Below are 12,496 nucleotides of genomic sequence, written 5' to 3'. Positions count from 1 at the left end.
TCCCGAAGTTCAGAGAGTTTTTACTGAATGTGTAAGTATAATACTGTGTCTTTAATTAAATCAAATGTTTTTTAATATATAAATGATTTTTTAATGTAAATGAATTACAGGAGACCTTGTCGCAATCGGCATCCACCGGTGAGGGGAGCGTACTTAGTAGAGCACTAGATGCTCCTGAGTATCCCGGTCGGGTGAGGGGTAAGGGTCATGGTATGACTCCAACCTCTTTTTACAAGAGTCCTAGGAGAAGAAATCCTTCAAATGAAGAAGTGTTGCAAAAGTTGGCGGAATTGCAAGCACAAGTCTCTGAATTGCAAAGAGATAAAGAGGCGTATATGAGAAAAAAGTGCAACACTTCAATATCGGTGAAAGAAACTAGTGATAAGGCTAGTATCAACTATCAAAGGAAATTTCCCGAGGTAATTATAATTTTTTTTTATGTACACAATATAATTATTTAATTAGTCCCACAATATAATTTATTTACACATTTCAATGAAAATAATCTAATGTTTATTATGTTTTTATTTAAGGTTGTTGTATGACAGAGTGTTGCGCGGGACTCCGTTGTCTAACAGATTCCGTTTCGTGTCTTCCGCCCACTGCAGCGGAATGGCAATTGATTCGGAACCGGAATCAGTTAGACAGCGCTTAGTAGATAGATTCATGTCCACCGGCAATACAGAATGTCTGCATCTTTGGGCGTATAATACCCGACCAGTAGGGTTAGTTTCTCATTCTTTGTTCATCTAATCTCTGTTTCTTTTGTGTATAGAAAAATTTTCATATAACCTATTGTTTTTATTTATAGAGCACACTGGTTGCTGCTTGCTATCAACCCTATAAGGGAAGTCGTGTATTATCTGAATTCGGTAAATGGTGAATGGACCAATTATCCGGCCATGAAGGACATCGTTGATTTGTAAGTGGGATCGTTCTAAATATATATTCGTGTATATTTAAATATATATATTTACTTATTTGTGGGATTGATCTAAACATATGCTTTTATATATTTGTTAATTAGATCAATACAAGTGTTCCGAAGTCAACGGGACGCACAGGTATCCCGAACTAAATCTAGCAACATTACTTGGATCCAAGTGCAGGTACATTATTTTTCACAATGTTGCTTATAATATATTTATGCTACTTGATAAAACAATGCACAACTATAGAATCTTATTTGTTTTTCTATGTAGTGTCCGCAACAGAAAAACAGTTACGATTGCGGATACTTTGTATTGAGGTTTATGAAAGAAATCCTTCAGGCAAATCAATTAGAGATTCCGCTCACGGTATGAATTTATAACTTAAGATAATTTCATATAATTTATTACATTTAACTAAATGTATCATTCATATTTTGTTTTTGTTTTGTAGTACCTTGACGAATTCCGTGCCGCTGGATACCCGAGACTTAAGTTGGAAGAAATAAAAGAGGATTTGTGTCATTTTTATATTAAGCGCTTTTTCATGTAGGATTTGTGTCGAATTGAAGTACTATAATATTATTGATGTTGTAATGATGTATATATATAATTTTGGATATTATAATGGTATTATATTAGTATATATATATTGTCTTACTGATGGCTGAAATAATATCGTCGAAAATAAATTACAGGTCGAAAATATTACAGGCTGAAAACATATTACAGGTCGAAAATATTACAGGTCGACTGGGAGGATTAAATTACAGGCTGCACATTAAAATACCTCATTTAGCTACTAAAGCGCTTTTTAAAAAAGCGCTCTTAAAGGCCCACATACTAAAGCGCTTCTTTCTAAAAGCGCTGCCAAAGATTACTAAAAAAGCAAAAAAAAAGAACAACATACTAAAGCGCTTTTGTAAAAGCGCTCTTATAGGGGGGGCTATCAGAGCGCTTTTTATGGAAAAAGCGCTCTTAAAGCCAACCCTATAAGAGCGCTTTTACAAAAGCGCTTTAGTATGTTGCGTTTTTTTTTTTATTTTTTACTCTCACAGGTGGGCCTATCACAGCGCTTTTCTGGAAAAAGTGCACTTAAAGGGGGGCCTACCAGAGCGCTTTTTCCTGAAAAGCGCTCTTAAAGGGGGGCCTACAAGAGCGCTTTTTCCAGAAAAGCGCTCTTATAGGGGGGCCTACCAGAGCCCTTTTAAAAGCGCTTTCGTAGCCTATGCCAGCGCTGGCTTTGGCAGCGGTTTAAAGCGCTGTAAAAGGCCAAAAAAAGCGCTTTAGTAAGCCTTGCGCGTTGTAGTGGCACCTGAGCTACCAAAGGCGATGTGCAAGTGCGGGTCTATATGGCGTTTCCCACTAGGGTCTCATCGGTATGCTTGGTATGATGGGGAAGTAATGCCATGTAGGCGATATTACTTCGGTTCACTCACCTCTAGCGATGTCACGTAGATATTTATAGACTTTCGCCCGGTGGGCTCATGTAGTCTTGATGGCGTCTTTGTACATTGAGGCGATCACATTAGCGTTTAGTGATTGACGGGGCCATGATGCCACGTAGGCAAGTCACCGCTGTAACTCGTCACAAATAAACCAAGTAGGACTTATCCGTTTCACTAGCGATGTGCATGTACAAGTCTCTTGACAATCATACATGGGAGTAACTCACTGAGGGTGTGGATGCGTAATCTATGTAACAGGCAAGTAAACTTACTCTTGGATTCCCCGTGCACGGGTACGGGTTGTATATTAGATGTTTTGGCTTATACTTGTTGTTGTTGCCACATTGGGTAGTTATGGGACTTCCAATGGCGGTTTACCTTATTTGCATTTGTACCTAGCCGTGAGAAAAAACCCGGATTCTCGGTGAATCCGTTTGAATCATCTTATCTTTTTCAGGTGCAGTTTAGTAGCGTTTGATTGGTAGCAGGTTTGGATTGAAGACATATAAGTGGTGATGGCTCGAAGACCTCGTCAGATCTTATGTTCCGCTGTGCAGATCCATTGAAGATACATGTTTTATAATTCTTAGCAGAATCTCATGTTATAATTTAGTATGGATCTTTTGTATCTTTGACTTTTGTATGTACTCGGTATTAATTTTAACGTTTCATGCATAGTATATTAGTCAATTATGTATGGAGTGTTACATTTATAAAAAGTTTCTTTGTAAATTTTTTTCACTAAATTTTGTAACACTATAAAAATCATTTAAAAAAAAGACAAAACAAGCGTGCCTAATATTACCTTTAAATTAAAACTCTATTTCAAATTACCTAAATAAAAAGTTAACACAAAAAATACCCATTAATTAATAGGAAAATGTTAACCAGTATTTTTGGAGTACGCTTTAAGTGATTAAAGTGATAAATTATTTTAAAAATGTGTGTATTCAATACATTGAAAACGTATTAAAAATTAGAATATTGATTTTTACAAAGAAAATATTTTCTTTGTTTAGTATACTTAAAGAGTATCCGATGTCACTCGTTAGCAAGCCCCAAATTAATATTTGGGTTTCCATTAAAACATTAAAGAAGATTTGGGTTGAGTTATCCTCTCCTCTTGAGCAATTTGAGGCGTTGGGCACACTCCATAAAACTTCTGCAACCAAACAAACAAATTTTTATAGTTAGAAATTACTGCAAGTCCCTTCAAACAAAAACTACAACATACATGTGCTTGTGAGTAACTACTCCATTTACATAATTATTGTCACATATTTTTGTACTTCATCCTATTAAGTTTAAAATATAAATAAATAAACAAATAACATTCATCTTAAATTAGGCGGGTTGAATAGTTCCAGAAATGAATATTTATAGTTAAAAATTAACTATTAAAAAAAAACGACATTATCTTAAATTATATATTTCACAAAGCTTAAAACTTATAAATAAAGTAATGAATATTTTAACTTTATGAGATTATTATTGAAATTATTTTGAAACCAAAAATTGGTTGAAAGTTAAATCTATTTTTTTTTTCAACATTTCTAAAATAATACTAAAAAACAATTATTTTGGATGTAACAAGTGGTAAAGATCAATTACCTCCATGAAACATCTTGAGCAAGAAGCCAGTCACCTTCTTTGTCTTGATAAACCAGTTCATACTTTTGATCATCATCACCTGTTAATAATTTTCCAAACATGTCCAACAAAGTGTGGTTGAGAGTGTGAAATGAATGGTGCATGCTGAGATTAACTTTTCTAGCTATTCCTTCACCCTCCATCTTCACCTTCACGTAATTTCTTGACACCACGTGATCCTCATTATAACGATGTTTCTTCCTTCTATGATAAACCGGAGGCCAACCCACGAGAGCTTCTTCATCATCTTCACCTCTCCTATAGAGCAATCATATATCATATAGTTAACTTATGAACATGCTAACAATGAAATATATATATTGAAGAAAGTTAATAATAAATTACTTGGTGATAGTGGAAGTGGAACTGTTACAGGAGTGTTCATGATCATGATCATGATGATCTGAGTGGCCAGGAGTTAACGGGAGGAGAGACAAAGTGGGAAACACAACATCTGATCCGTTGATGTTACTAGACATTTCTTCTGCATGTTGCAAGAGTTGGGAAAAACTACGTTTCTTAGTATTAGGGAAACGAGTCTTGGTAGAAGCATTGTAAGCAAGAGAATTGGAGAGAGCGAGAGTCAAATGAAGGTCCATAGTGTATGTATACATGTGATTGAGTACTACCACTATGGAACATTATATAAGAAAGAAGGAGTAAGGTATTTATTAATTGAAGGGTGCATGTGAGTGGTGAGAGAGTATAAGAAATGGGGATAGAGCAGTTTTGGATTAGAAGGTAAATTGGAAGATGGGAGAAGAAGGGACAATGGGATAGTGTTAGATATACAGAGTGAAGGGGGGGAGCCTTGCGGGAATGAGACAAGATGTTTGGAATTGAGTTAAGATGTCTGTCTCTATGCTAACCTTTTTATCGACACACTTCCCTCTCATTCCTTCTTTACTCCTACTTCACGTTCATCCTCTAGCCTCCCTGCCTTTATAATCATGACTCTTAAATACAAGCAACAAAAGTGTTGGATGGAATTGAATATATGATTCATTCTCTTTTTTTATTCATTCAAAGCTTAATTTGTTATATATATATATATATATATATATATATATATATATATATATATATATATATATATATATATATATATATATATATATATATAGAGAGAGAGAGAGAGTTGGTTGAGTTCTAACAAACTCAACAATTTTTAACTAACTTTAACAAACCTTTATCGTAATAAATAGATCTTAAGCTTAACAAGCATTTTAAACTAATATTTGTAATACTCCCCCTCAAACTTAAGGTGGTGAAAACCAACTTAAGCTTGACATGCATGTCATTGAAATTTGTGGAGTCAAGTGGTTTAGTAAGTGCATCGGCATTCTGAAAGGGAACTAGAACATGTTAAATACCTAACTTCTTGGAAGCCACACGTTTCCTTACAAAAATGGATGTTTGATCCAACATGCTTTTTGCGCGCACGAAGAATTGGATTGTGTGAGAGATGAACGACGCCCAGATTGCCACACAACAACGTGGGAGGAAAGAAGGCAAAACAGAGTTCAATGAACAGTAACTCAAACCATAGAAGTTCTGACGTGGTATGTGACAATGCAAGATATTCCACCTCTACACTTGAACTGGTCACAAGTGATTATTACTTTGAGATCCAAGAAACTAAATTGGGGCCAAAGAAAAGACATGAACTAGAGGTAGACCTCCTATTATCAACATCACTTGGTCAATCACAATCATTATATGCACGAAAAGAGAACATGTGAAGGGAATTTGAGAAAAATAGAGTGAGGTCAAACCTGATTGTACCACATAGATACCTTAGGAACTGTTTGACAACAATCCAATGTGTAGTTATGGGGGAATCCATGAACTAGCATTCCTTGTTGACACTGACGGAAATATCAAGGGCGTGTCAAAGTGACATACTACAGTGCCCCAACTATGGACCTATACTGATGAGGGTCTAAGAAGTTATCAGGTTCAAACTTATTTAATTTGAGACAACGGAGGAGCATTTGTGTGAGCATAGTTGTCAAACTCGCAAGTAGACTTGTAAAACTTGTAAACGAGTTGAGAGGTGTTTCGCGGGCCGGTTTGGTTCGGGTTTGGGAGAATCCAATACCCGAACCGATTAAAATTATATGGATTGGTTTGGGTTGAATTTGTAAATTTTTACGATAGAGCCCAAACTGAACCAAACCGAGAAACAATGGGTTGGTTTTGGTTGGATTGGTCGGGTAGATAAAAATGCAAAAATATTTGGAAAATATAACTTATTTAAGAAAATTATTTTTTCATGATAATATCAAAAAAATATAGTAATAATAGTGTTTAGTCGAAAATATTAGACTAATAATTTTTCTCTAATAGATTCAAAAATATCTAACAAGAAAAATATTTAACGTAAAAGCTTTTGAATAAACAATTAGTCACTTGAGTTAGTTTGACAATGATTGTGTTTCATAATACTATGCTCATTTATCACAATACACTAATAATTTTCTAATAGCAAATTAAAATATAATAACTTGTCTGCATATGGAATTTCACTTTTTTCTTCTTGAAGTTGAATGCTTGGTAGTAATTTTTGTGATAATTAACTATGGTTGGTTTGTGTTGGATTTGCGGGTAGAAAATTGAAAATTCGATATCCGAACCAATTGTCATTGGATTTCATTGGTTTGGTTCGGTTCTTGCCCAAACTTAAAAAATGTCCAACCAAACACTATGGGTTGGTTCGGATTCCGGTTTGGTTTGGATTTACCCGAACTAATGAACACCCCTAAACGAGTTTAAGAGTTAGGAAGCAAAAACGAATAAAATCGTACATAGAATCGTTTTTGATAGATTTTGGTAGACTCGCATAAACTCATATAGACTTACGAGTTTATGGTGAGTTTACAAGTCTGTATGTTTTATGATTTTTAAAAAAAAAAATAAAAAACCAAAAATAAGTCTTAATTCCCCAAAAGAATTTACTTTTTATTTTTGAAGAAAAAACCTTATTTTATTGATTGTACGATGATAGAGTTAGAATTAGAAACATCCACCTCCTAGTCTCTTCCTTCTTCAGGGACAAGTTGACGATGTCTCGGAAGAGACTCCACCAATGTTTCTTCCCCCCCCCCCTTCATTGTTGTTGTGGTCGCATTTGTATGTTGTTGTGTTCATGATTGTCGCTCATCCTCAGGTTTGCGATATATTCTCTTTTTATTTTGCGTTCTCTTGATATGTGTTTCATAAAGTTGTTTCTTCTTGCTTTGTTTTGTTTATTTTTTGCAACGTGTTTTGTAAAGTTTTTTCGTTGTAGCTCTATTTTGTTCATATTACTGCGAAAACTCATTTTACCTCGGTTGAAAATGGGGTTTTACCTTGGTTTCATATGCGAGGTAACAAAGAGCGTCACCAAAAATTTCCACTTTTCTTCCCGGTTATAGTTCCACTAGGGGAAAATTGTACTAATCATGGGTTTGATCACTAACAACAATTTTTTTTTGTATTTTCAAAACTAGAAAGTGTGCGCCACTATACCTCTCAATTTTCGTTAACATTTGAGGTGGAAAGTAAGTATTTACCTCAGTTTGAATTAATAATCAAGGGTAAAAACATAATTTTTGTCAATTATAATTTGTTTAAAATTTTAATTAGATTTTAATTGTTTTAAAACATAACCTATATACACATTTTGTGACCGAATCAGGACATTTTATTTTATAGCAGAATAAAACCTAATATAGACATATCCAAAATGGTACACCAAGATAACCTATATACATTATTTGAAAACAAAACCATAATGACAAAATCAAATACATATGTGTAGCACAAAGTATATACACATTGTTTACAAGAACCAAGAGAAACTAGTGTTGTTGAGGTTCATAAAAAGATAGGAAGCAACTGACGAAACGCGAACGAATGTCATTTATATCTTCTTGTGGGAATGATGCTGGATCGTTAAACACCTATAATTTGAACAAAATTTAAATAAGCATAACCCAAAAAACAACAACATTAAATATCCAATCTCCACAAAAACAATAACATAAATCTTTTAACATAAACCTTTTACTTGCTAACAACAATCACTACTAAGAAAAACACCTTTAACCTCAATTATATATGAGGTGTTAACTCAGTTTCATATGCCAGGTAACGAAGAGCATCATTAAAAGTGCGTCACTTTACCTCTAGGTTGGAATTCAAGGGACGAGAAAAGTGTAATGGTCATGAGTTCGATTCCCGTTGATAAATTTTTGGAAATTTTAAATGGCGAAAACACCTTTTCCTTCGGTTTTTGTGATTTAACCGACGAGTAATATACAACAACGTTTATTAAATCTAATGTAGATTGCTTATTTTCACCAAACTCTAACTGAACATATAACCTTTCAAATTGGTTTACAGAATAATTATATGAAAACTTATGTTATATTTGAAGAACAACTTACAATAATTAATGATTATCGAACATCATGTAACTTTTTTTTCATATTTGAAGAACAACTTACAATAATTAATGATTATCGAACATCATGTAACTTTTTTTTTAATAGGAAATTTGTGCCTAGTCGCACTTGAACCTGAGACCTTGAGGGGAGAACACCCTCAAGACCCAAGCTTTTACTACTAGGCAACACACACGCACCCCATCATGTAACTTATTATTCATATCTCATTCTTTAACGGTTAGAATTTCATTCAGTTTTTCAAATTTCAAAGAGAAGAAATATGTTGCACAAAAAATATGAATAACTTGGTTTTTTTATGTGCAATTTGAAGTTGAAAAGTAGAAAAGGAAAAGGAAAAAATTGGTGTTCTCTCATTTAAAGATATTCATTCATATGATGAATGGATAATTAAAGATCTTAATAAAAATTATTACTGTTAACAATATTGTGTAAGCTGATGTTGTTGTTACTAATGTTATGCAAAGTGGTGGTGGTGGTGGTGGAAATTTTGAATTAGGTGGAAGTGCAACTTCAAGCAATCTAACTTTTGAAGATAGAGAAAAACACAAGAAATAAGGGGTTTGAATTGGGTTTTCAAAATATTGCCCTTCTTAAAAAAAATATTCGTTTAGATAAACATTAGCGCATACAATAAATAGAAAGATGACACGATTCATTTACCCAGGACCCCCTTAGAAAAGGTTCGTCTTGTCTACCCGCCAGGGAGATTTTGCCTTAGAAAATGACTTAATTCACTTATCATATAAATGATTACAATTGCACGGGCCAACTGCCAGTGACTAACAACCAAACATTAATTTATTCTGTTAGTGGTCCCTTAAGAATTCTGACCCAACTGGTCCCCTAGGAGATACAATGATAAACAAATCCTTTAAGAATTATGACCCAACTGGTCCCCTAAATAATATTTTCTCAAAGAAGGTTAATCAGCATGTTAGAGAACCCTTAAGAATTTTGACTCACCTGGTCAATTAAGAGATATAACGATCAACAACTCCTTTAAGAATTTTAACCCAACTGGTCCCTTAAAGAAGATTTCCCACGATGACCATTAGTCACCGTCTTCTTGAGTATACAGACTAAGACTAGTCACACAAGAAACCATCAATAAAAATTGTTTATCATTATGTTTATAAGAGTGCTTCTAAAAAGAAGATTACACAAATGATTAAGTACAAGCAACACAAAAGTGTTGAGCAAGATATGAGCAACAGCTCCCTGCTTTTACAAGATTCTACAAAGATTTTTTATGATGAAAATTGAATTACATATTGTACTAATCTTCTCTTCTTTTTCATGTCCTCTTCAGCTTAAGCTTCATGATCTTCATTAGTTGAGCTTCGACTTCTTCGCATTGTTGTAGCAATTCAGCTTTAGCATTTGTGACGGACATCCTCTTCACCTTTTGAAATTTGCACTAACAACATCTTCGACTTGTGTAGTATCAATCCATAACTTTTGCTTCTGCAGTGGCAGCCAACACTTTTTACTGTTCACTTTCTAGCGAGCAAGCAAGCAAGCAATCAAGCAAGCGAGAAAGCAAGCAAGCAAGAAAGAAAGCTAGCCAACACTTTATTCTGATTTCTTGATCTTCATCTATAGACTTCAGAGAAAGAGACATTGAGAGGATAGAAGAGTCTTTTCTTTATAAGCCAACTGTTACTTTCCAACAGATATAAATGTAGATGTTGGATATAGGAACACATTACTTCCTTAGCCTTGTAGCTTGTAGCTTTGATGTGATGGCATGGACGATAACTTTTGAATAATACGAATTGTCTTGATATTTGTGATTTATTGAGCAGACCGTTGTAATGAATCTTCATAAGAAAGTTTCTCGATCTTATCTTCAAATGATGTACTTCTGATTCTGAAGTAGTAAGCTTGGAATAAATCACTTTCTTTTCTTTGTTCTTCTGATGAGTAGTTCATAATCTACTTTGTTGGGTTAGCATAAGAACATCAAAACTAAACAGGAGCAAAAACTTTGTCTTTTAGAAATAATGACAACAGCCTTTATGAAGAGCGACACAGAACTTCCTAGATCAAATCTCTATTTGGAGAGATAACTGATTTGATAGTGGGACAACACGAGCAATAAAAGCTATAATGTTTGAGTCCTTTCAAAATAGAATAATGTCTTCAGATAATAGTGCAACAACATATTTGAGGAACACGCCTAGATATCTGAACAAGAGTCATCAACTAAATTGTATTTCTGACTTGATCCTTTTTTAGCTGATCTTTGACTATATATTTAGAGTAATGAGAAACAGATCTTCTGACGAACGTGTATTTGACATCTGATCTTGACGTGACAGCTTGTATCTGATGTAGACTTTGATTCTGATTCTGGAGCATAAACATCTTAGTAGACTTTGTTTCTTCTAGAGACACTTGAAACCTCTGAAGCAACAACTTGCTGAGAAGTGTTATGGAGATCTTCTTTTTAATTCATTCAACATTCCATGGAACTAGTGATGTACCTACAGAAATGAAAGAGAGTAGTCTTTCTGATGATTCTTTAGACAACTGTCTTAAATCATACATGGCTTTCTGATCTGCACACTCAAGAAAGCATTAGAAACAAAATTGTTTACAGATAAAATGTATGTGTTGATATCATCAAAACTTAGAGATGAGGTGTAGAAACAAATATTGTTCTAACAATCTCCCCCTTTTGGATGATGACAAAACCATGTATTTTGTTGTAAACATTTTACAAGGTAATATTATATCGAATTTAAAATACACAAAAAAAAAAATTGTTTTAAGAAAATAAATCTCCCCCGGAGTTAAAGACTCATAGTTTAGAATGAAGGGATATCTGAGCATTGTTTGAAAAATCCCCTTGAGTTAAAAAATTCTCCCCCTGAATCTAAAACTTAAGACTTTATAGGAAATAGGGTTTTATTTTCTAAATTTTCAAATGATTAGAATTCTGATTAAAAGCAAATAGAAGCGATTTATCAGAGTTAACTTATAAGAAGTTTGTCATTATGAAACACAATATCCTGGTTATTTCCTCTTGGTTTTAGATTGGTTAAAATAAAGCTAAACCAATCTCTTGCAAGTGGTATAAGAGTTTTTTGTTGGGTGATTTCATAACCTAATGTACTATGATAAATTGTTAAGAGCTTCTCAGCAGGACTGTGCATGAGATCGGGTTGTTCCGTAGTGACACTTTTTTGATCGCATCCAATGGCATTGATAATGGAGGAGGGAGTTATGATAAATGGAAAACCTAGAATTCTAGATTGAATGCAGTTATTGATGTTAATAAAAGCATATTTCCAAAAATCTTTGACAAGATTCGGATAGATTGCTCCTCTAAGCATGGTGATATAACTAACACATCCTTGAAAATGAACACTTAGGAAGAAGTAGTCATTTGTACATGTTAGATCAGGACGTTTCTCATAAATAAATTCTAACAAATGTTTAACTCCATAAAAGGTTTTGGTTGGCATGGTGAAGGAAAGGAGTTTAAAGAACAAATGACAATTTTGGAAAGGAGACACTTAGGAGATGAGATGACCTAATGAGCAAGGGAAAATATTTAGTTACATAACCTATCAATATTGACAAAGTCAAAAATAATTACGAGATATAAGACCAGTATTTTCATTACACTTGTCAAAAGCAAGACATCAAATAGGTAGGAAAGGGAAGGTTGTGCTTAACTAGATTTACATTCAATTAAAATAATCTTAAATACGTTTATTAAAACCTATAGGGTGTACAGATTTTCAACAGTTTTCAAGAATATTTTCACACAGCTCAAGGAATATAAAACTAATCATGATAAAGTTGACAAAAGTTTAAATCAAACAATTAATTTTAACACACGTGACATAATGTTCTCAGAGTCTAGTAAATTTCTGACTTGAGATATTTTTGACTTAGACAACTTTTAACTTGTAAAAGCATCTAAAGAAAGAATTGAAATATTTTGGATGGAAATCTAACCTGATACGCTTTATCTTCAGAAGATCTTACCCTTATCAAATACTCAATT

At 33.7% G+C, this 12,496-nt stretch overlaps 2 protein-coding genes across 2 annotated transcripts; one reads left to right on the top strand and one right to left on the bottom strand.

Annotated features, from left to right (window-relative positions):
* Nucleotides 1-539: 539 nt before the first annotated feature.
* LOC131633373 (uncharacterized) lies at nt 540-1,556 on the top strand. The gene is made up of 5 exons (XM_058904086.1): nt 540-725; nt 812-922; nt 1,028-1,109; nt 1,203-1,298; nt 1,384-1,556. The coding sequence occupies exons 1-5, from the start codon at nt 613-615 to the stop codon at nt 1,480-1,482; spliced, it is 501 nt and encodes a 166-aa protein (XP_058760069.1). The 5' UTR covers nt 540-612; the 3' UTR covers nt 1,483-1,556.
* Nucleotides 1,557-3,410: 1,854 nt separating this feature from the next.
* Nucleotides 3,411-4,759, bottom strand: LOC131633355 (auxin-induced protein AUX22-like). Its single transcript, XM_058904067.1, has 3 exons — nt 4,373-4,759; nt 3,989-4,285; nt 3,411-3,539 (listed from the first exon to the last, which is right to left on the bottom strand). The coding sequence occupies exons 1-3, from the start codon at nt 4,639-4,641 to the stop codon at nt 3,488-3,490; spliced, it is 618 nt and encodes a 205-aa protein (XP_058760050.1). The 5' UTR covers nt 4,642-4,759; the 3' UTR covers nt 3,411-3,487.
* Between the last annotated feature and the right edge of the window lie 7,737 nt (nt 4,760-12,496).

Source organism: Vicia villosa, linkage group LG1 (assembly GCF_029867415.1).
Source record: "Vicia villosa cultivar HV-30 ecotype Madison, WI linkage group LG1, Vvil1.0, whole genome shotgun sequence".
In the NCBI taxonomy this organism is placed as follows: Eukaryota; Viridiplantae; Streptophyta; class Magnoliopsida; order Fabales; family Fabaceae; genus Vicia; species Vicia villosa.
The sequence above is the reverse complement of the archived record's forward strand: the minus strand, read 5'-3'. Positions and strand labels throughout refer to the sequence as shown.